Source organism: Pongo abelii, chromosome 17 (genome assembly GCF_028885655.2).
Source record: "Pongo abelii isolate AG06213 chromosome 17, NHGRI_mPonAbe1-v2.0_pri, whole genome shotgun sequence".
Lineage (NCBI taxonomy): Eukaryota > Metazoa > Chordata > Mammalia > Primates > Hominidae > Pongo > Pongo abelii.
Window position 1 is genome coordinate 47,656,163 of NC_072002.2, and position 25,876 is coordinate 47,682,038.

Consider the following 25,876-nt stretch of genomic DNA (forward strand, 5'->3'; position numbering starts at 1 on the left):
TGTATAGGTAACTTGGGATGCCTCAAATTCATTGTATTTAACATCTCATTTTTTTTCTTGAGTGCCATCTCAGTTTTGCAGTTTCATATTACTGTTCTAAGAAACTACCTGCAATTTTTTAGCATAAGGCCTTGATTACAACAAATATTCCCCGTGCTATTGCTGTATGTTTTAGACCTCAAATGTACATATTGATAATAAATGTAATTGTAGCTAATGGAATTGTAGTTGTGATTGTTAATATATCTATTTTTTCTCTCAGCATTTGTTATGTGAAAACTTGATAAGTAATGATTAAGGTCCTCATTTTCACTGTAGGCACAAATAATGAAAAATAAAACAGTAGAAACAAAGCTTTGCTATGACTGAAAGCTTTAAAAAACAAAATATTCTTGCTTTTAAAAAGTCCTGAGTTTATTACTTAGTTTTCACTCAAGGATTTAGCAATTTTTTGTGGTAGGGGAAGACGAGGTGCTACATAAAATCTCAATAACATATTTAAATACACTGAAGTAGTGTTAACACAAACTTTACACCAGTATATAAAATATTATATATTTTATAAATTGTGACAAGAATATTTATCACAACTTAAATATATACTAGAGCTGCAATTTTCAATATGGTAGTCGTCATCCACATGCAACCATTTACATTTATATGTAACTTAATTCACATTAAACTTAAAAATTAAGTTCCTCAGTCTCACTAGCCACATTTCAAGGGTTCAACAGCTGTATGTGGCTAGTAGCTATTCTACTGGACAATATAATAAACATGGCATACTGATTATCACAGAAAGTTCTATTGGGCAACACTAAACTATAAAATAGCATCTTGAGAAGTGGATAGCCATCATTATACACTCATCACCTAAACCAGTACTTGGTGTATAATATTCACTAATAAATATTTGTTGAATGAATGCTTAATCAAATGATATAGAGGACTATTTTGTCTATTAAACATTCATAATAATTATAAAACTCTTAAACATGATTATTGTGACAATCAGAAATATATTAAATGAAGTCAATGAGCTTTTAAATATATACAGTTATCCAAGTAGGAGGAACAACTTTACCTCTCTTTTCTCCTGGTTTGACCTCTTTCACTGGTGTAGCTACACTCCAATCTTCTTTCAGGTCTTTTGTGGAAGAAGTTCTGCTCCTATATAATGGGAAAGAAGCAAGCAGTAAAGGAGAGAAGTACTTAAAGTTAGTAAAACAAATTTTAGGTTATGCTCTTCCATTGAATTTTAAATATTTGTGGTGAAACTTACTATACAAGATAATCTTACTAGACAGGAGACTAATATAGCAAAATTCTAATAGGTAATGGGATTTACACTTAACGGTAAATTAATAAAAACTTAAAATTAGTTACAAATGACCCAAAATGTCTTGAGAAGATACTAAAACTACATTTTTTTTTAAAGAAATTGGTCATTCCTAGAGAGTGTTTCTATAAGACAAAGGGTATTCTGTGAGAATAATTTGGATGAGCTATTTCTGTAATTTCAGTTCAGTAGTTTCTGGGAAATCAATGTAAATTACAATGAGTAAAAATATCATTTCAGATAATAAACTTTTAGAAAAATATCTAAATTAAAATGTTGTTTCCTTCTAGTAGCTATACTGTTGGAAAGTACAAATATAGAACATTGATTATCATAGAAAGTTCTACTGGACAAGACTAAACTGTAGTGTCTTGAGAGGTGACTATAAATTAAAATGTTATTTCCTTTCTAGCTAAAATTCTATATGTTGAATAACAAACTGTTTCTCCGTATTTCTCTGGTCTGATTCTAGAATCCTAAACTAGCCTTCATTATACATTTTTTAAAAGTGTTTTTTCTCTGATTAAAGTTACAAGAAAATTGGTATCAACAACAAAGCAGAGAATTTCTTTTTTGAAATTTTCGTTACATTATTTTTTATTAAAGAAGTATTCTAAATTAAGAAAACTGTATACATACCAAAAATCATAAAAAATAATATAATCCATATTTATTTATTCTTCAGAGATCAAATAGTCTAATGATATTTTAATTCTTATAAAATTAGAGTCACAATTATACATTCTGCTTTAGTTACTTGAAATTATTTTCAGTGTATTTTACTACCATTTCATATTTCTAATGGCTACAAATTATTTTTCTTGTCATTGTTCCACAACTTATCTAGGTAAGTCTGTCAATTCCAAGGTCAGAGAAATATTCTTTATGTTTTCTTCCTTTAGTTTTCATATTTATTTCAGAATATTTTTGTTGAAAAGTATTTTTTTTCTGATTTATTTTCTTTTAAAAAATTGAAAAATAATTGTCCCACCATCAACTATTAAATAGTACATTCCCTGCTGGCTTTTAATGCCATTTACATGACATAGTAAATTATTATACATAATTAGATCATTTTGTGTATTATCTTCTAAAGTTCGGTTAATTCTTGGACCAGTAAAATTCTATGCTAATTTTTCTATTTTTTTAATTGAACCGAAAGTCCCATAACATATTAAACATTTGAAAGTAGAAACTTTAGTGGCATTTAATACATTCACAACATTGTACAACTATCGTCCCATCTCATTCCAATATATTTTCATCACTCCAAAAGAACATATGCTACTTATTAAGCAGTCTCTCCCCTTTCCTCAACCCACTATTCCACAGCAATGACTAATCTGCTGTCTTTGTGGATGAACTTTCATGAATATTTGATAGAAATGGAATCATATAAGTGACCTTTTGTGACTTTTTAAACTTAGCATAATAGTTTCAAGATTTCTCCATGTTGCAGTATGTAGAAGAATTTTATTTCTTGTAATGGTGGAATAATATTCCATTGTGTATATACAACACATTTGCTTATCTTTTTTTTTTTTTTTGCTATACTTGTTTTTTTTCTTTTTTTTATTATTATTATACTTTAAGTTTTAGGGTACATGTGCACAATGTGCAGGTTAGTTACCTATGTATACATGTGCCATGCTGGTGTGCTGCACCCATTAACTCGCCATTTAGCATTAGGTATATCTCCTAATGCTATCCGTCCCCCCTCCCCCCACCCCACAACAGTCCCCAGAGTATGATGTTCCCCTTCCTGTGTCCATGTGTTCTCATTGTTCAATTCCCATCCATGAGTGAGAACATGCGGTGTTTGGTTTTTTGTCCTTGCAATAGCTTACTGAGAATGATGATTTCCAATTTCATCCATGTCCCTACAAAGGACATGAACTCATCCTTTTCTATGGCTGCATAGTATTCCATGGTGTATATGTGCCACATTTTCTTAATCCAGTCTATCATTGTTGGACATTTGGCTTCGTTCCAAGTCTTTGCTATCATGAATAGTGCCGCAATAAACATATGTGTGCATGTGTCTTTATAGCAGCATGATTTATAGTCCTTTGGGTATATACCCAGTAATGGGATGGCTGGGTCAAATGGAATTTCTAGTTCTAGATCCCTGAGGAATCGCCACACTGACTTCCACAAGGGTTGAACTAGTTTACAGTCCCACCAACAGTGTAAAAGTGTTCCTATTTCTTCACATCCTCTCCAGCACTTGTTGTTTCCTGACTTTTTAATGATTGCCATTCTAACTGGTGTGAGATGGTATCTCATTGTGGTTTTGATTTGCATTTCTCTGATGGCCAGTGATGATGAGCATTTTTTTGTGTGTCTTTTGGCTGCATAAATGTCTTCTTTTGAGAAGTGTCTGTTCGTATCCTTTGCCCACTTTTTGATGGGGTTTTTTTTTCTTGTAAATTTGTTGGAGTTCATTGTAGATTCTGGATATTAGCCATTTGTCAGATGAGTAGGTCGCGAAAATTTTCTCCCATTCTGTAGGTTGCCTGTTCACTCTGATGGTAATTTCTTTGGCTGTGCAGAAGCTCTTTAGTTTAATGAGATCCCATTTGTCAATTTTGGCTTTTGTTGCCATTGCTTTTGGTGTTTTAGACATGAAGTCCTTGCCCATGCCTATGTCCTGAATAGTAACGCCTAGGTTTTCTTCTAGGGCTTTTATGGTTTTAGATCTAACGTTTAAGTCTTTAATCCATCTTGAATTAATTTTTGTATAAGGTGTAAGGAAGGGATCCAGTTTCAGCTTTCTACATATGGCTAGCCAGTTTTCCCAGCACCATTTATTAAATAGGGAATCCTTTCCCCGTTGCTTGTTTTTCTCAGGTTTGTCAAAGATCAGATAGTTGTAGATATGCGGCGTTATTTCTGAGGGCTCTGTTCTGTTCCATTGATCTATATCTCCGTTTTGGTACCAGCACCATGCTGTTTTGGTTACTGTAGCCTTGTAGTATAGTTTGAAGTCGGGTAGCATGATGCCTCCAGCTTTGTTCTTTTGGCTTAGGATTGACTTGGCGATGTGGGCTCTTTTTTGGTTCCATATGAACTTTAAAGTAGTTTTTTCCAATTCTGTGAAGAAAGTCGTTGGTAGCTTGATGGGGATGGCATTGAATCTATAAATTACCTTGGGCAGTATGGCCATTTTCACGATATTGATTCTTCCTACCCATGAGCATGGAATGTTCTTCCATTTGTTTGTGTCCTCTTTTATTTCATTCAGCAGTGGTTTGTAGTTCTCCTTGAAGAGGTCCTTCATGTCCCTTGTAAGTTGGATTCCTAAGTATTTTATTCTCTTTGAAGAAATTGTGAATGGGAGTTCACTCATGATTTGGCTCTCTGTTTGTCTGTTATTGGTGTATAAGAATGCTTGTGATTTTTGTACATTGATTTTGTATCATGAGACTTTGGTGAAGTTGCTTATCAGCTTAAGGAGATTTGGGGCTGAGACAATGGGGTTTTCTAGATATACAACCATGTCATCTGCAAACAGGGACAATTTGACTCCCTCTTTTCCTAATCGAATACCCTTTATTTCCTTCACCTGCCTAATTTCCCTGGCCAGAACTTCCAACACTATGTTGAATAGGAGTGGTGAGAGAGGGCATCCCTGTCTTGTGCCAGTTTTCAAAGGGAATGCTTCCAGTTTTTGCCCATTCAGTATGATATTGGCTGTGGGTTTGTCATAGATAGCTCTTATTATTTTGAGATATGTCCCATCAATACCTAATTTATTGAGAGTTTTTAGCATGAAGCGTTGTTGAATTTTGTCAAAGGCCTTTTCTGCATCTATTGAGATAATCATGTGGTTTTTGTCTTTGGTTCTGTTTATATGCTGGATTACATTTATTGATTTGCATATATTGAACCAGCCTTGCATCCCAGGGATGAACCCCGCTTGATCATGGTGGATAAGCTTTTTGATGTGCTGCTGGATTCTGTTTGCCAGTATTTTATTGAGGATTTTTGCATCAATGTTCTTCAACGATATTGGTCTAAAATTCTCTTTTTGGGTTGTGTCTCTGCCCGGCTTTGGTATCAGGATGATGCTGGCCTCATAAAATGAGTTAGGGAGGATTCCCTCTTTTTCTATTGATTGGAATAGTTTCAGAAGGAATGGTACCAGCTCCTCCTTGTACCTCTGGTAGAATTCAGCTGTGATCCAGGACCAGATGGATTCACAGCCGAATTCTACCACATTTGGTTATCTATTAATCCATTGATGGATTTGGGGATTGTGTCCACCTTTTGGCTATAGTGAATATAGATGTTATACACATTTGTATATGAGTTTTTGTTTGAACATGTTTTGAATACTTTTGGATATATATCTTGGAGTCAAATTGCTGAGTGATAGGTAATTCTAAGTTTCACTTCCTGAGGAGCCAACAAACTGTTTCTTGGTGTCTAAACTATTTTATATTCACACCAGCAATATGCAAGGGTTCTAATGTTGAAGAAAAGTGGAAAGAGTGGGCATCCTTGTTTTGCTCCTGTTCTTAAGATTAAAAACTTTCAGTCTTCACCATCAGGTATAATATAAACTAAGGGTTTCTCATAAATATCCTTTATTGTGTTTAATAAAGTTCCCTTACAATCTAGTTTAACTAAAGGTGTGGGCTTGTGTCACATGTTAACTAATTTTTGTATGCTAAACCACTCTTGCATTTCTAGGATAAATCTCACTGATCATGATGTGTATAGATAGATAGATAGATAGATAGATAGATAGATAGACAGACAGATAGATAGATATAGATATATATAGATTTTTTTTTTTGAGACAAAGTCTCACTGTTGCCCAGGTTGAAGTGCAGTGGAGCAATCTTGGCTCACTGCAACCTCTGCCTCCCAGGTTCAATTGATTCTTGTGCTTCAGCCTCCCAAGTAGCTAGGATTACAGGTGCCCGCCATCACACCCAGCTAATTTTTGTATTTTTAGTAGAGATGGGGTTTCACCATATTGGCTAGGCTGGTCTCAAACTCCTGACCTCAGGTGATCCACCAGCCTCAGCCTCCCAAAGTGCTGGGATTACAGGCGTGAGCCACCGTGCCTGGCCGTATAATTATATTAATGCATTGCTGGACTCAGGTTGATAGTATTTTGTTGAGGATTTTGTCATTTTTTGTTTGTTTGGTTTTGTTGCCCAGGCTGAAGTACAGTGGCACAATCACAGTTCACTGTAAACTTGACCTCCTGGGCTCAAGCAATCCTCCAAACTCAGCCTCTGGAGTAGCTAAGACTACTGGCATGCACCACCATACCTGGCTAATTTTTTCATTGTTGTTGTTTGTTTGTAGAGATGGGTTTTGACTATGTTGCCTAGGCTTGTCTCAAACTTCTGGGCTCAAGTGATCCTCTGCCTTGGCCTCCCAAAGTACTTGGATTACAGGTGTGAGCTACTGTGCCTGGCCTGTCATGTATATTCACACATATTCTACAGTTTGCTTGTGATGTCTTTGTCTGGTTTCACTATCAGGTTATTGCTGGGCTCATAGGATGACTTAGAAATTATTCCCTTCTTTTCTATTTTTTGGAAGAGTTTGAGAAGGACTGATGTTAATTCTTCTTTCAATGTTTAGTAGAATTTACCAGTGAAGCCATCTGGTCCTGAGATTTTTTTTTTGTTTGTTGGGGAAGTTTTTGATTATTGATTTAATCACTTTATTTGTCATAGGTCTGTTCAGGTTTTCTACCTCTTCCTGAGACAGTTTTAGTAGTTTGTGTGTTTTTAGGAATTAGTCCCTTTCATCTTCATTATTTAGTTTGTTGATACCCATTTGTTCCTAGTATCCTCTTTTAATCCTCTTTATTTCTGCAGAATCTGTTGTAGTGTCCCAATTTTTATATTATTTTAGTTAATTTGTAATTGAGTCTTCTTTTTATTTTTGGTTAGTTTAGCTAAAGGTTTGTGAATTTCATTGCTCTTTTCAAAGAAAAACCTTTTGTTTTAATTGATTCTGTGTACTGTTTTTCTAGTCTCTATTTCATTTATTTCTACTTTAACCTTTATTTCCTTCCTTTTGCTAACTTTGGGTTTAGCATACTCCTCTTCTGCTTCCTTAAGGTATAAAGTTAGGTTACTGGATTTGAGATCCTCTTTTTAAATGGAAGAAGCATTTATAGCTCTAAATTTCCCTCTGTGTACTACTTTTGCTGCATTTTGTAAGTTTAAATACATTGTGTTTTCATTTTCACACACCTCAAGGTGTTTTCTAATTTCCCCTGTGATTACTGCTTTGACTCATTGGTTTGTAAAACATGATTTGTTTAATTTCCACATATATATGAAATTTCCAGGTTTCCATTTGTTATTGATTTCCAGTTTCATTCTATTGGGTCAGAAAAAAATACCATGTATAATTTTGATCTTTTAAGTTTCATTGAGATTTATTTTGTGGCGTAATACATGATCTATCCTGAAGAATGGTCCATATGCACATGAGAAGAATGTGTTTTCTGCTGTTGTTAAGTGGAGTATTCTGTATAAACTGGTTAGGTCTTGTTGGTTCATGTTATTCAAGTCTATTTATTTATTGATCTTCTGTTTAGTTCTTTTATCCATTATTGCAAGTGGGGGCATTAAATTCTCAAAGTCCTGTTGTAGAACAGTCTATTATTCCCTTCAATTCTGTTAGTTTATATGTCTGTTTTGAGGTTATATTGTTAGGTGTGTTATATTTATAGTTTATATATCTTCTTGGTGGAATGACACTTTTATCAGTTTATCAAGTCTTTTGTCTTCTGTAACAGGCTTTGATTTAAAGCCTATTTTGTGTGACATTGGTATAGTCACTCCAGCTCTCTTTTACTTACGATTTGCATGGAATATGGTTTTTCATCCTTCCACTTTTAAGCTACTTATGTCTTTGTATCTCAGTTGAGACTCTCATAGACAGAATATAGTTGGATTATCTGTTTTTATCCACTCCATGCTCTACCTTTCAATTGGAGAGTTTAATCCATTTATATATAAAGTAATTGCTGATAAGGAAGGGATTATTTTTGCCATTTTGCTATTCATTTTCTATATTATTTATTTCTGAACTCCTCCATAACTGCCTTATTTGTAACTAGTTGATTTTTTTCTATATATTGTTTAGTTTCCCTCTCTTTGTTTTCCTGTATTTTCTAAAATAGAATCTTAGTGTTTATCCTGAGGATTACAATTAATATCTTAACTCTATAAAACTTGAATTAAAATCAATGTAGCTTCAATAGTATACCTATCTATTTATATATAAAGAACTCTGTTCCTTTACATCTCTGCTCTTTCTCTTATGGTCAGTTTCACAAATTACATAGTTATCCATTTTGTGTTCATTAGCAGAAATTTATAATTATGAATTTTATCCATTTGACCTTATAATCATATAGGGAAACAAATAAGAATTACAAAACAATAATACACTTATACTGGATTGTATACTTACCTTTGTAGTTACCTTTATTATTGTGTATTATTTTATCATATGGCTTCCAGTTACTCTCTAGTATCCTTTCATTTCAGCCTGAAAGACTACTTATAGGATTTCTTATAGAACTGGACTACTAGTGATACACCCCTTTGGTTTATCTGAGAATGTCTTAATTTCTCCTTTATTTTTGAAGGATACTCTTGCTGGATTCAGAATTCTTCATTGACGGTTTCTTTTTTTTCTTCTGGCATTTAAATATGTCACCCCACTGCGTTCTGACTTCCACAATTCCTAATGAAAAATTCACTGTTAATCTTACTGAGGGTCCCTGGTACATGAAAAGTTGCTTCTCTTGTGCTGCTTTCAAGATTCTCTGTCCCAGGCATTTGACAAGTTAACTAAAATGTATATGGGTGTGGATCTGTTTGACTTGATTCTATTTGGAGTTCATTGAGTTTAATGGATGCATAGATTTAAGTCTTTCATCAAATTGAAGAGTTTCTTAGCCATTGTTTCTTCAAATCTTTTTTCATTCTCTAGCCCTTTCTTCTCACTTTTTGACTGCTATTATGCTTGATGGTATCCCTTACGCTTATCAGGCACTTTTCATTTTTCTTTATTCTCTTGTCTTTCTTGTTTCTCAGACTAGATAATCTCTATTAACTTATCATCAAATTCACTGATTATTCTGACTGCTCAAAGCTGCTACTGAACCCTTCTAGTGAAGTTTTTAATTTCAGTTAGTTTATTTTTCGGCTCCAGAATTTTTTTTTTTTTTTTCCAGAGTCTCACTCTGTCACCCAGGTTGGAATGCAGTGGCACGATCTTGGCTCACTGCAACCTCCGCCTCCCGGGTGGTTCAAGTGATTCTCCTGCCTCAGCCTCCTGAGTAGCTGGGACTACAGGTGCATGCCACCATGCGCAGCTAATTTTTGTATTTGTTTTTAATAAAGATGGGGTTTCACCATATTGGCCAGGCTGGTCTTGAATCCCTGACATGATACACCCACCTCGGCCTCCCAAAGCATTGGGATTACAGGCATGAGCCACCGCACCCAGCCTAGAATTTCTATTTGGTTAATTTTTATAATTTCTCTAATTGAGACTTTGTATTTGTTGAAACATCACTTTTCTGCTTTAACTTAGTTATTTGTTCATGGTTTCCTTTATCTCTTTGAAGATATTTAAGCCAATTGATTTATCTTTGTCCAGTAAGTCCAAATTTTGGGTTCCCTTGAGAACAGTTTATGTTAATTTATCCTTTTTCACTGTGAATGAGCCAAGCTTTCTTTTCTTTGCATTCTTCATATTTACTTTTTGAAAACTGGACATTTTTAATATTTTAATGTGAAATAAAAACCAGATTACACTACTGGATTTGCTTTTTCTGTCTGTAGTAGGTTATTGTTTGTTTAGTGACTCTTCTAAACACTTTCATAATGGCTGTATTATTTGTCATGTGTAATCATTGAAATCTGTTTCCTTAGCTTACTGGTGAGCTAGTGTTTTGTGTGAGTTCACTTAAATGGCTGGCAAAAAAAGAAAGGAAAAAGAAAAACAATACTCTCCAATCTTAGCAGATTTGGTCTGTGTTAGGGTAATCCTTCGAGGCTTACCCAGGCTGTTTAAACCCTGACTCTGTCTTCAATTCCTGCCTATGCAGATCCTAAAGGTCAGCCAGAAATAAGATTAGGATCTTCTCAAGTCTTTTTTGAACATTTTTCCAGCCCTCTGTGTTCTATCAAATCTCCAGTATATTGAGAGATTTTCCTTCATGTATCTATCTCTTTTTCCAACCTATTTTTTCACAGGAATTTTGGTCTGGTTAATGCTTGTCCTAGCTGTTATTTATAGACTCAGGCTGCTGTGGCAAGTATATGCCTTTAAACGCTTTTTGCAAACACTGCCTGTTAGTAGCCCCAGCCTTGTGATTGCTCCAAATCAAGCAAAGTCCTTATGCTGGTCTTTCAGGAAGGTATCAGACCACTCAAACACAATTCTTTGAAAATGATGTTCCTATTATTCCCTCTGGCACTAGGAATCTGCACCACAGGTGTGCACTGCTCTCTTCATAGCTGCCACCAGTCTGAAGGCTGGAGAATGCTGAACAGGCAAATTACAATGCCACAGTGTTCTCTTAATGCATTGAAGCAGCTTCCTTCTTCATTGAATTTTCCCCTAGTGGTTATTAAATTTTTACTGGATTCCAGATTTCTGCAAAAGTCGATTCTGACCAATGTTTTTGCAAATTTTATAGTTGTTTTTGTGGAGGGATGGAGCTCTGGAGATCTCTAGTTTGCCATTATCAGTGATGTCCTCATTCTCATATTTTAAAAAACATATTGTAATATCTATTGTGAAAAATCTTGCATTCTATTTTCTATTCCTTTTGAAGTTAAACTGGATTATAGCAGATGATTGAAATTTTGACACTAAAAATAAAATAGTTTTAAAAAGCATGAAATTTTCTTACCATTCTTCAAAAGAAGTTTCAAACTGTCAAAACAAAAGATCTCAATAAAAATCAAATCTTAAACATATTAAAAAACAGTGAATAAATGTCACTTAAACTTGTCAATTCTCTACATATCTCTACTTCATTATATTTTTGTCTACTTATACTCTCGGTTGTGTAAACCAAAAATAAAATTCTAAGCCCCCCCAAATGACTGAGTAGGTCCCCCCAACTCTTGGCCAAGAGGACCCCAAAGAAACCTAAAAAACTAGTTAAGGACATGATAGGAAAGGGGATTAGACATGCCTCATTATAACCTCCTGCCTTTATAATCTAGACACAACAGACCAGCATTAAAATTAAAACAGAAATCTTAAGATAACAAAAAAGACTCTTTGTAGCAATAACATACCAAATTCCCACCTAATTCTGATATAGCATCGCATGACAGATAACAGGCCTTGAAAGAAATCAAAGTGTTTCACTCCAAAATATACTTCTTTGACATATTCAGAAACGGTTCTGCAAAACCGTCTCTTGTGGCAGAAATTTGCATTCTGTAGAGAATCTCTTTCCCTTACTAGGTCCTTTTTTAGTGAGCCTGACATCTTTCAAGGTCTGATAAGAGACATTCACCACCTATTCTCTCTGAAGCTTGCTACCTGGAGGCTTCATCTACGTGACAAGAACTTTGGCTTTTTTTTTTTTTTTTTTAATGGTGAATTCAACAATTCAGGCAAGTCATATCTTTCAACCAATTACCAATCAGGAAACCTGAATTCACCTATGACCTGGAAGCCCCCATTTCTAGATGTCCCACCTTTCCAGGCCTAACCAATGTATAACTTGCATGTATTGATTTATGTATTTCCCTGTAACTTCTGCCTCCCTAAAATGTATAAAATCAAGCTGTAACCCAATCACCTTGGGCACATGTTCCTGGGACCTCCTGAGGCTGTCACGGACCATGGTTCTTAACCTTGGCAAAATAAACCTCTAAACTGATTAAGACCTGTCTCATAAACTTATTGGTTTACAGTTGTTTCCCAAGAAGTATATAAATCTCCTATCTATTCATATTGTTTTATTCTTAACCCCACCTAATTGTTCTGACCTTGTCTCTGTGATTCTAAATCTTACACATTTATCAAGGGACAGTTCAACTGCTATTTATTCCCAAAAGACTTTCCTAACAGTCAGAAGTACATGACATCTATTGAATTGTAATGTGTTACCAAAGAGTGGTGAATACAAAATTATACCTGAGTTCACATATTTAGTTTTCCATAATATTATGCCTTTTCTGGACTATAAAGTCATTGGCAGAGGTTATTTTCTACAGATATATTCTAAGAGTACCTTGGGTAGTACAAGTCATAAATTATCAAAAATGCAAAACCAGAATGTTACAGGTTTCACAGATTATTTCTCATTCAAGATGTTTATTTGGCATACATGATTACTTCTCTCTAGTTCCCATATCCTACCAAAATCTGAACAAAAAATTATATGATATATATATGTGTATGCATGTGTGTGTGTCCACACATTCACATTAATATATGCATATACAGTCATGTGTCACTTAATGACAGTGATACATTCTCAGAAATTCATTGCTAGGCAATTCTGTCATTGTGCGAACATCATAGAGTATATTTATACAAACCTCAGTGGTATAGCCTACTACACACTTAGGCTATATGGTATAGTCTATTGCCCCTGGGCTACAAACCTGCACAGTGTGTTACCATACTGAATGCTGTAGGCAAGTATAGCACAATGTATTTTTGTATCTAAACATATCAAAATATAGACAAGATACAGTAAAAATACAATATTGTAATCTCATGAGACCACTGTTGTATATGTGGTACATCACTGACCAAATCATGAAAAAGACTTAAATTCATATACATAATAAAAAACTGAAGAATGCAATTATGTTTAAAATCCCAATAGATTTTTTCATATAATATGACAAGCTTAGTCCAAAATTTATATGGAAGACCACTGTATCAAGAATACCCAAAGAACTCTAAAAAGGTAAAAAGAAGTACCATATGAGATATCAAAACATATTATGACTCATGTAAATGACTGAAAGCAGATATTGGCATAGGGAGATAAAATTGACTAGTGGGATAGAACAGGCCAGAAATAGGTAAAATCATATATGAAACTTTGATGTATGATGGATATGGTATGGCTTATTTATAAGAAATGACTGGATTTGAAATAAAATCAATGTGGAAAAAACTAATTTTTCTTAGAAAGTAAAATTAGCTATCTATTCCATTCATATGCAAAAAAGAAATCAATTTCACATTACTGAGCAAATCTCCAAAGAGAAATTAAAATTTTAGTCACTATAAAGTAAAACTGTTATAGGATTGTGGTATGGAAATTTTTCTTAAACAAGACACAAATCACTTAAAAGCAAAAGTAAAGTGATAATTACATTAAAATTAATAAAGTAAAAAGACAAGTCACAAACTGAGAGAAAGTGTTTGCAACACATACAACTTACTAAAGGTAACAAGTTCCTAAAAGTCAATAAGAAAATACAAGTAAACCCAAAAGAAAATGGCAAAAGATAAATTGGCATTTTGCAGAGAAGAGAATAAAAATTCAGTGAGCATGTTAATAAGATTCTAAACTAATTAATAATCAGGAAAATGTTATTCCTTGATTTTGGAAACTGGCATTCACAGTCCTGCATAATGCAGAAACCTACATGATGTTGATTTATATGACAGTTCTAAGAAGCCATTTGAAGTTGAAGTATCACAAGAGAGTCAGGGGAAAATTGGTTAAGAGGCACTTCAATGAATTGTGATATAATTATCCAAAACTTCTGAAGTCCTCAACAAGTTAGTAATAATTAATAGTCTCAGCTTGATCTTTATAGCTCAATAGAAAATCATTTATTTTATAAAGATAAAACATTATTACTCCAAATTTTTGAAGCAGGGTGCAATTTCATATGAAGAAATGTTTTAAGGTAATATATCAAAACATTACCTTAGCAACTTTGTTTAGAAGTAAGTAACAAGGAAATAATTAAAAAATTACTTTAGTCAGTCTTTGATCTGATGTGTGGAGGCAAAACTTCCGGTACCTAGCATTTAAATACTAGTAATTCAGGATATTGAAGTGGTTACAATAGAGAAGGCCTACAATTCCAGAGAAACATTTGAAGTCTTACATTCGTAACTGCCTATCTGAAAAATCTGGACAAATTTTAGAAGTTTCTCAAAGTCACTTTAAATCATTATTTTAAATAAAATTCCTGATTAAAATTAAGCTTAGAATTTCACTTGTCATAAATATTTGTGGTATGTAGATGCTTTGATTAAAATATCTAATATAATCAATTATATCAAACTAACTACAAGACTCCATACAATTCTTATTTCTGATTTTATCAAAATAGCAAATGAAAACAAAGGGGGAGGGAGAGCTAAAACTGCCCGATTCTATGTAGTTTAAAATATTATTACATTATAGGGGAAATGAAACACTTCATTTACTTATAGCTCTAAGCCACATTGCCCACAAACTTCTGCTTGATAAATCTAACATTTTCATTGACCTTGTTTATTTAACTCTATATTTTTATTGGAAATTATTACCAAATATTTAAATATTTAAATGCTATTGTTGAGACGAAAAGTATTCATGAAACCTTCAATTTTCCACTGTAAAAATAAGAAAATAATTAACCTTATGTTAGAAATATTTTTTTTAATGGATGATAACAAGTGCTAGTAAGGATGTGAAGAAATTAGAACACATTTATATTGCTGGTGGGAATTTAAAATAGTTGGGCTATGGAAAATAATTTGATGGTTTCTCAATAAGTTATATATAGAATCATCACATGTCACAGCAGTTCCACTCCTAGGTATATACTCAAAAGAACTGAAAACAAGTACTTAATCAAATCCTTATATAATATATACTACATGCATGTTCATAGTAGCCCTATGTACTATAGACAAAGGGGAACAACCCAAATAACTATCAACAGATGGACAGATACCAATTGTAGTATATATACACAATAGATTATTCAGCTATAAAAAGAAACAAAGTACTGAAACATGCTACAGTGTGGATCGACCTCCCACATTATGTCAAGTGAAAAAAATGCAGGTCACATATTGTATGATTTTATTTATACCGAATATCCAGAACAGATATAGCTATCAAAATTGAAAATGAAAAAAGGAAAATTATCTCTATTTGCAGATGACATGATCCTATAAGCAGAAAACCTCAATGCTACAGAAAAAAACCTGTTAGAACTAATAAATTCAGCAGTTGCAAGATACAAAATCAATGTACAAAAATTAGTAGCATTTTTATACATGAATAATGATCTAGCTAAAGAAGAAATTAAGAAAACAATCCCATTCTTAACAGCATAAAATGCCTTGGAATAAGTCTAATCAAGTAGCTGAAAGATTTTCACACTAAAACTATAAAACATTAATGAAAGAAATTGAGCATGATGCAAATAAATGAATATGTGTTCACAAATGGGAAGAATTAATATTGCTAAAATAATCATAGTACTCTAAGCAATATATAGATTTAATGCCATGTCTATCAAAATTCCAATGACTATTTTCACAGAAATAGAAAAAGAATATAAAATTAATATGGAACCATAAAAAACACCAAAAGTCCCAGCAATACTGAGGAAAAAAGGTAATGTTGGAAGCATCAGACTTCCTGATTTAAAATTATATTACAAAGAAATCATAATCAAAACAGTATGGTCCTGGCATAAAAACAAAAACATAGACCAATGGAATAGAATACAGAGTCCAGAAATAAGTTAAAACACAGATGGACAACTAATTTTTGACAAAGGCATCAATACGACACAATGAGGAAAGAATAGTCTCTTCAATAAATGATGCAGGGAAAACTGAATTTCTATCACCAACAGAATGAAATTGGCTCTTACCTTAAACAATATACAAAAATCAATTCAAAATGGATAAAAGACCTAAATTTAAGATCAGAAGCCATAAAACTCCTAGAAAAGAACATAGAGGAAAAGCTCCTTCACACTGGTCTTGACAACAACTTTTGGGAATCACACCGAAAGTTCAGACTTCAAAGACAAAAATACAGAAATGGCACTGCATCAAACTAAAAAAAAAAATGAAAAGTCCAGTTACATACTGGGAAAAAAATAATTGGAAACCACATATCTGATAAGGAGTTAATATGAAAAATGTATTAAAAACTCTTAAACTCATTAGCAAAAACCAAATAACCTGATTTAAAAATGGGCAAAGGACATGATGTATCTTCAAAAAATATATAAATGGCTAACAGGTTTGCAAAAAGGTGCTCAACATCACTAATCATCAAGGAAATGCAAATTAAAACCACTATGCGATATCATCTCACACATGTAAGGATGATTACTATAAAAAAGAGAAGAGATAAATGTTGGTGAGGGTATGGAGAAAAGGGAGCCCTAGTACAACTGTTGGTGGGAAGGTAGAATGGTACAGCTATTAGAGGAAACAGTATGGAGGTTCCTAAAGAAATTAAAAATAGGACTACCACATGACCCAGCAATTCATCTTTTAGGTATACACCCAAAGGAGATGAAAGCACCAGCTCATAAAGATATCTTCACACCCATGTTCACTGCAGCATTATTCACAATAGCCAAGATATGGAAACAACCTGAATGTTCCTTGATGAATAAGTGAATAAAGAAAATGTAGGTAGTGTGTTTGTATCTCTGTGTATGTGCACACACACGCATGTATGCATGTGTATGTGTGTCCATATGTTTATGTGTGTATGTCTGTATGTATATATACACGTATATATATACATATATACGTGTATATATACATATATACACGTATATATATACACATATATACATATATACACATATATACATATATACATATATACATATATATACATATATATACATATATACATATATATATACACATATATATATAGCTAATATTCAGCTTTATAAAAAATGGAGAGCCTGTTATTTGCCACAACATGAATGGACCTGGAAGACATTATACTAAAGGAAATAAGGCAGACACAGAAAAATGTTGCATGACCTCACTTACATGTGGAATATATTTTTTTAAGGAGTTCAAATACACAGGTAGAGAATGAAACAGTGGTTACCACAGGTGGGAGTTGGGAAGAGGAAATGCAGAGATGCAGGTCAGAGGATACAAAGCAGCAGATATGGAAAATGAACAAGTCTAGAGATCTAATGTAAAACATGAGGACTAAAGTTAATAAAATTGTATTATATTAGGGATTTTTCTTAAACAAGTAGGTATTTGTTGCTCTTGTCACAAGGATGTCACTATGTGAAATATATGAGACTAACATAGATATGTTAGCCAGCTTCACTATAGTAACCATTGTACTACTATACCATCTATATGTGTCTGTCTGTATGTATCCCAAAACAGCATGTTGTAAACCTCAAATAAACACAATAAAATTTATTTCAAAAGAAAGCAGATTGGTAGTTGCAAGACTTGGGTTAAGAAGAGAATTAGGAGTAAATTCTTAATGGATATGGGGTTTTATTCTGGAGTAGTGAACATGCTTTGGAGCTAAATATTGGTGGTGATTACACATTACGTAAACTAAAAGTTACAGAGTTGCTCACTTAAAAATGGTTAATTTTATGCAATGTGAATTGCACCTCAACTTTTAAAATCACTTAGGAAGTCTGAGAAAATTATAAATTTTAATTATAAATGTATCAATACTTGTTCATTAATTATAGCAAAGATACCATACTAATGAGATATTTTTAAAAACTGGATCTAGAATATACATGAACTCCCTACACTATCTTCTCAATTGTTCTGTAGGTCTACAGTGTTCTAAAAAAATTTATTAAAAAAACAAATTAGAGGAACATAAAACATAATTATCTAATTCAAGGAAAATATGTTTTAATAAAGCAAATAAAGCAAAAGAATATGGCTGGGGCTTTTGGGGCATGGAAGTAAACCAAATCAGATTCATATGAAACTTCAAAGTTTTCATTAGAATTGTGGCATCTTGGACTAAAAACCAAGAGACAGTTTAAAATGCAAAGAAGTTTCTGAGCTCTCAACTTATAAGAAGCAGGAAGAAGTCTGAGATAGGAACTCAGATCCATTTTCTACAGAAATGAAAGTACCTCTGGAGCCAAGAGTTCAGAGAGTAAATCAAACAGCCAGTGAGAACCACAGACCAATAAATTATTCCCAATGAGCAGAACTGGGTTCTAATAAAAAAAATTTCTTGGTCCTAGATTTGGGGAACCTGACACCATATGCTGATAAAATTCAGAATTTTATGGATCAGTGAAAGCCCTATGTCTTCATTCTTCCCCTTTTTGAATGAGAGGTTTATTGTGATTATTCTATCTCTTCTTCACTGTGTATACTAAGTATGCAGGAGCAGTATTTGACTTTTCACTTTAGTTCATAGATCTATGGGTCAAAATAAGTTGCACACAAGGAACTTCATCTGTATCAGATCTGTTACAGAACATGTAATTATGGATATTCATCATACCATAATGATATAAAACTGTTTGAAGAAAAGGTCATTGTAGTTTGCATTTGGGGAGCAGTATTAATCATGTGGCAATGGACTGATAGATTGCTACCTACATTGTCCCCATAGAATCTTGTCTTCTAGATCCACGTCTTCTCTAGTACTCTCCTGCATTAACAGTGGGATTGACTATGTGCTTTGCTTTGGTCAGTGGGACTTCAGCATACATGACACAGGCAAAGCTTTGTTAAGCACTTGTCTGTTGAGATTTGTCCTCTTGAAATATGCTCTAAAACTTAAAGTATAATAGTAATAAAAAAAATAAAAAATAAAAGTGCAATCTAGGATTCCTTATCAAAAGTTCCAATAAAACAAACTTTAACAAAGAAAAAAAAAAGAAATATGCTCTAACAGCCAACAACCATGTGAGTGAGACCATTTTAATTATTATTCCCAGTTGTGCTACCAGATGTGTGTATCCACATGATTGGTCCCAGGCAAGAACCAGCAAAACTGCCCAGCTGGGTCCAGAACAAATTGCTGAATGGTAACCACGTAAATGCTTGTATTCTAGCCACAAAATGTTGGAGTACATGTGTATATGTACGTATGAGCATGTGTACCAATAGATAAAAGAAAAAAAGATAAATGGTTACTTTGCTCAAAATATTTTCGTTAGAATGGGGAAAAATTCTAGACTGCAAAGAATAAATGAGTGATTGAGAGGTGCGGAATTAGATACTAAATATAGGCAACTTTCAGATGCTATGTGGAATGGAGAAAGAAAGACAAGGGGAGATATTTAAAGGTCTGTATAGAATTTTAAAATGTTCTTAAAAATAGGAGATACATCAGTATCTTCAATGTGTACAGGAGTTAAGAAAAAAAGGAGATTTTTAAAGAGAATGCTGAGAGAAGACACAACTGATGGAGCAAGATCCTTGCAAAGGTATAATATGCAATGCAGTGAGGGGAACAGCTCTAGGTGGGTGGGGGACAAAAAGAACAATATTTGCGGAGTTCAGGGATGTTCATAGGTGAGATAACAACAGTTTGAGGCATTTCTGTTGTAGCTCCTATTTTTTTTTTTTTTTTGCAAAGAAAGAAATGAATGAGCTGTGAGGTAGAAGATTTAGAGGTTTGAACAAAAAAAGATTGGAGTAGCCATCACAGACTACTAGAAAAATTTCAATTGACAAACAATAATTTCAGGGCATTATACAATGTACAATTGAGGGTGGGGACTATGGTTACATAATATCTTAAATTTTGTGTGATGTTCTCCAGTACCATTCAGCAGACCAGGGGTGGGAGTGGGGATGGCAGACCATCAGAGATATTTGGGATTGGCATTTTGTCAGACTAGAAGGATGACAGGATAAAAAGTAAAGGACCAAATACTCCGATTGATGAATGTTTAGAGAGATTAATTGATTAGGCAAGAAACTAAAGGCAAATAGGCACCACAGAATAGGAAACCAGATATATCAGCATTTGAAGTGCTCATAAGTTTCAACTTAAATACAATAGAACTAACAGAATGAGAGAACTCAAAGTATAAGAAACTTAGTAAAGAGTCAGGTGTTAAATGTTAGGTTTCAGAGTTAAAAAATAGATATGAAGTGGTATAAAAAGAGCCAAGTTTTCCAATGAGAATGACAAACATTTTAACATTCATGTCTTTGGTCTTAATAGCTGACACACTGTCAAGGACACGATGTCATGGCACAGTGCTGAACTGGATGTGCTTAGAGCTCGGATACACCTGGTCTGGATGCTGGCTCTGCCACTGACATTGGATCTCGGGAGAAATCAGCCTCTGAAATCATTTTCCTCATCTGCAACTGGAAATAATGGCAGTTTCTATCTAATAAGGTTTTAATAAGAATTCAATGAAATTATGCATATTAAGTGTTTAATAAGTCTATATTTGGTAAACATTTTATAAATATTAGCTTTATTATCATAGTTGATGTTATTAATTTTGTACAATATATTGTTAACATTTTAAAGAATGTTTTTTAAATGCTTTCTCTCTGTGTTATTCTTTTAAATTACAGTAGCATCCTAATGACGGATATTGATTAAATGAAGAGGAAAATTTTAATTCTGTAGCGCTCACTCTAAATTAAATAAAACTATTTACAGTCTAGGCAGTCTAAGAGAATAAGGTAGAGGAAAAAATAAAACAAGAGTCTTTTATTTGTATGAGAAGATATTCAGGTGATTATTTTTATCATTGTGTGATGTTTCCAGATTCTTTGCAAAAACAAAATATAGGGAAAATTCTCATAGTAACTCCACTCTGAAGAGTTTTTCACTGGAGATTCAAATTGCAATTAAACTGGAGTGGGTAGAAAAGTCCGTGGCAGATGCATTGCTGCTAACCACAGGCGTCCAGAGTGTTCTGACTACATTGGAAATCACTGTGGACAGAAAATTATAAAAGACTGATCTTTTACTCATTCAGTGTATGTTATACCCAGGGTAGATGTAAGCTTTATAATTACTTATAGAATTTTATCTAATGGGCCTGACGTGGTGGCTCATGCCTGTAATCCTAACCTTTTGGGAGGCTGAGGAGGGAGGATTGTTTGAGGCCAGCAGTTCAAGATCAGCAAGGCCAGCATAGTGAGACCTCAGCAGGAGGGGTTTAAATAAACTTACACTTGGCAAATACACCTTTCTCTTTTGCTTGTTGCTGGGCCCTTCATTGGCCAGCCTGTCCTTCCTCATCATTGCACCAAACTTTTCTAACAATTAGAGTCATAAGACATGAGATTTGGGTAATTTAGAGAGATAATTAAGCCAGTTGCTTGCTTTGACCTCTAACATTAAAACCCAAAGGAATTCAAATGATCTACAACTCAAAATAAGAATTTTGGGCAATTCATGATGGAGATGTATATATACAGATATAATAATAGCTTTATTGAGATAATTTACATAGCTTAGAGTTCACCAATGTATACAAATCCATGGTTTTTAATGTATTTACAGAGTTGTAAAACCATTACCATAATCACAGATGACTACATATTATATGTAATTGGGGTGAAGGCTCCAGCTGATAATCACCAAGCATTGTTCCTCTGCCTTGCTTTGCCCTCTGCCTAACCCCTGGAAACTGGTGAAAGGGTGGTCCTGCTGTTCCCCCAGCACCAGCTACGTTATCAGACAGGCCTGGGACTGTAGGTGATGAATGAATATATATTCACGTATATGTATATACAGATACATTTACAGACAGAAGAATGTTCCACTTCCTCTAAAAGTTACGGTCAGTTGACAACTTTACTGGGTAAAATGTTAAGTGGCAAAAATGTTGAGAAGAAATATCCCTTTTCTGCATTTCCCTCAGGCATTCTGGAGGAAAAATGCACCCAGTACATATTCATATTTAGTATTTTCTGCAGGTAATTATTCATTTTAAATATTTTTAAAATTTTCTATATTTGTAATTTTTGTGGGTACATAGTAGGTGTATATATTTATGGGGAACGTGCGATGTTTTGATCCAGGCACGCAATGTGAAATAAGCAGGCACAGAAGGACAAGCATCACATGTTCTCACTTTCTCGTGGGATCTAAAAAATCAAAACAATTGAACTCATGAATATAGAGAATAGATGGAGGATTGCCATTTTAAATATTTCTTACACACTAACTCATTTTATGTGACGTGAGGATTTATGCTTAGGTTAATTCTGAATTATGATCTTTATTTACTTATTTGGAAATATTAGATGCTATTAGCTTTGATTTCAAAATATCAGAAGCTATCTTTTAAAGAGTTCTTTCCAGTTGTGCCTGCTTAATTTTATTTTTGAGAAAATTTAAGTTCCTATGTCAATGTAAGGTTGTCTAATATTACCAACATTTTTTGGTAATATTATCACTTTTTGGTAATATTATCACTTTTTCCATGTGATAATGGGATTTTTTTCTTATTGTGATAGGTTAGTCAGAAAAAATTTTTCATCTTTCAAAAAGATAGCTGGCCACCAGTTCATTCTTAAAATATTAGTTCAAATACTGCATAGATTTGAACTAAATATCTAATGGATAGTCCTCATCATTGCACCAAACATACTACTTATGTTCTATTTACTAGTTCAACAGTAGCAAATCTAACTGCACAGTCAATAATAAAACAAAATAAGATAATTTTTAAATATAGAAAATAGAAAATCTACAAAATAACCTTGAAAATTAACAGAAAGTTTGTCATTAGCATTTATTCCATAATGAATCTCCTTTCAGATAAAACTTGTATTTATTTATTTATAAACAAAGTATTATCATTATTGAAGTTTTTGTCTAGAAGTGTACTTTTCTATCATTGTTATTGTGTATTTCTTTTCAAAATACCAACCAACTAATATTCTCTGAAATAAGAATTAAGGTCTCTCCAAGGATATAAAACAGAAGTTGAATGGACTTTGGAGTCAGATGGAACTAAGTACAAATTCCAGCTGTAGTGCTCACTACCTGTGTGATGTGTACATGTAAGGTATTTGACTTTTCTATGCCCTAGAATTCTCACCTGTACAGTAGAATTTCTATAAAGGGCAAAACAATAAATATTTATTAAATGCCTAGAAAATAGGAGATGTTAGGTACATAAATCACCATTACTATACGGAGTGGATAGGTGCCTCAGATGTATGCAGAAAAGAAAGGTTCTGTTTTAGATCTTAGATCTTCATTTACTTTTTTATTCAACAGACAGTTATTGAGTGCCTACTATTTATCTGGCACTAATCTAGGCCCCAGAAGACAACAGCAAAGAAGTCAGCCCTGGTGCTTCTCCTTTTTTGAGGTTTTTCAATGTATTTACATGAGAATAGCTCTTTTTTCAGTTTTTTTAAAGATAAGATGTAAAATATCTTGGCTTATTTTGTAAGCTATTTTATCTAAGGTAATATTTTACCTGGCCTATTATCCATAGTATCTAACAGTTTATCAACTGTTCAGAGCACCAAGTCGGATTCAGGAAAGAATATGGGCTTTGAAAACAGACAGAGGGTGTTTGAATCCCAATTCTGCCTTGTGACCTTGAACAAGTTGCTGAATTGTTTTAAATTACTATTTCCCTATCTATCAATTAGGTATAACAATAACCATTCAATAGTAGTTTTGTAAGGTCTAAGAGCAATGATGTAGTAAAACATAATGTCTGACTTATATTAGTTTTTAAATCAATGGTAGCTGTTATAATTATTTATTAAAATACCTGTTTTAATTATTTATTAAAATACCATTATACCATTTTAATAAGTGGTAGTTGTTATAATTATTTATTAAAATACCTATGATTTTTATCATTTTTAACAACACGGGTAATTGTTAATTAAAACTCATAGGAAGTATACAGCATATCATAGCAATAAATATTAATTTCTTCTCTTTATTTCCTTGCCATAGTCTTCAAAGCCCAGGACACCATCAGTCCTGTGACCTATAAAGCATTTCCTGAAGGGGTAATCTGATTTGGAGAAATATAGAAACAACAAAGGTAACATAATGCAGATATAGAATGATATAAATAATATAGAAGTAATGGTGACAAATATATATTGAGTGCATATCATTTGCTGGTACTTGTTCTAATATAATATCATTATCTCTTCATTCCCATCTAAGTTCACTCTAAAGCCTGCAGTCTTGAAGACTGTACTCTAATGATCTCTAACAAAAGAGGTGACATCCTAGACTGAGAATTGTGAGTGGCCCATCAGAATGTTTGCTGAGCCAGATCCAGTAACAGTGGAGAGAAAAAAAAATAGCACAGGTCTCTGGAAAATTGATCCCCCATTTGAGCAGTCTAATTCTGCATTAGTTGTTCAGAAATATAATCTTAATAAAAGGTATGAGAAGTGGTATTTTTGTCATTCTTAAATCATCCTTTGAAAATAATTGCCTTTCAAGATTGAACTCCCTTCAGAATAATAAAGGCAAACTTTTAACAGGTTAAAAAGACATAGAATCATTATATTCCTTTTCAATAGAACTATTAAGCATTTCTTTAGAATAAAACAACTCATTAAAAAGGGCACACTGTCCTTTTATACACCAATTTAATCATCTAATCAGTTTAGTGTCCCAAAAAGTATGTAAATACTACTTAATTTACTAGTGAAGTTGGCTTATGGAAATTACTACTTAGCATGATTGCCTCTGTATAAAGAACAAACAGGTAGGGAAAAAAACATCGATTTAATAAGGTCGTTTCACCCTTCTGGAGTGAGACTATCAAAAACATGTCTAGACTAGTAAATTATGCAACCGAGCAAAGATTCTTAAAAAGCATTCCAATTATCATTTAAAAAGTCCAAAGAGTTTCCTGGGTTCTTTAAGTAACCAATCCTCAGAGGGTCGATAAAGCTTACCAAAATATCAGCATTTTAAATTAGTCTCTTACCCTTTTCAAATGCTCCTGTATTTTGGACTCCACATCTTGGATGTGTGAAATCATTTTGTTGACACAAGGTGCTGGGATGTTTACTACGGCACAGCTGTGACGTCGACATGGGTAGCTAAAGTAAATGCCTTTATTCACCCCTAAAGAGGACAAATGGAAGAAGTTCATTACTCGTTCTATACAAAGTAGTAAACTTTGATGTTCAGAATAAGCAAAAAAAATTCTGCTTTATTAGTGCTAATACTCTTAGTTTCCTTAATAGAGAGGCTGAGAAATCTGTCAGAAAATTATAGAACAAATCTTCAAAAAATGTACAAGCTAAAATAAAATAACCATTTATGATTTAATTCTGTAACAAATAAAAATGAACCCAAGAAGCCAAAATAAAACTTCAAACAAAGTTGAAAAACATAGCATCGTGAACTAAACATTGGAAAAAATGAAGGAAAAAAAGGCAAAAAAACCAGTTGACCCATGTGTTACTAAACAGATTCTGAATCTCTTAAAAATAACTTTGAAATATATTTTTAATATTCCCTTCAAAGAGATGCTCTCTTTCAATGTAAATAATATCCAACTACTCATGCATTGAAGTTCTTCCTTAAATCCAGCACGAGTTTCTCTTGCTGAAAAAAATAAAAGC

At 33.3% G+C, this 25,876-nt stretch overlaps 1 protein-coding gene across 7 annotated transcripts in view; it reads right to left on the bottom strand.

Moving 5' to 3' along the window:
• The window catches only part of CCDC178 (coiled-coil domain containing 178), a 516,828-nt gene that overhangs the window by 418,389 nt on the left and 72,563 nt on the right, over positions 1 to 25,876 (bottom strand). For all 7 annotated transcript variants that reach the window (XM_054537776.2, XM_054537781.2, XM_054537780.2 and 4 more), the window contains 3 exons: positions 25,234 to 25,373; positions 11,253 to 11,275; positions 1,085 to 1,170 (listed from right to left, as the gene is read on the bottom strand). In XM_054537776.2, coding sequence (XP_054393751.1) covers positions 1,085 to 1,170; positions 11,253 to 11,275; positions 25,234 to 25,373 — 249 coding nt within the window. The remainder of the gene's footprint in view (positions 1 to 1,084; positions 1,171 to 11,252; positions 11,276 to 25,233; positions 25,374 to 25,876) is intronic.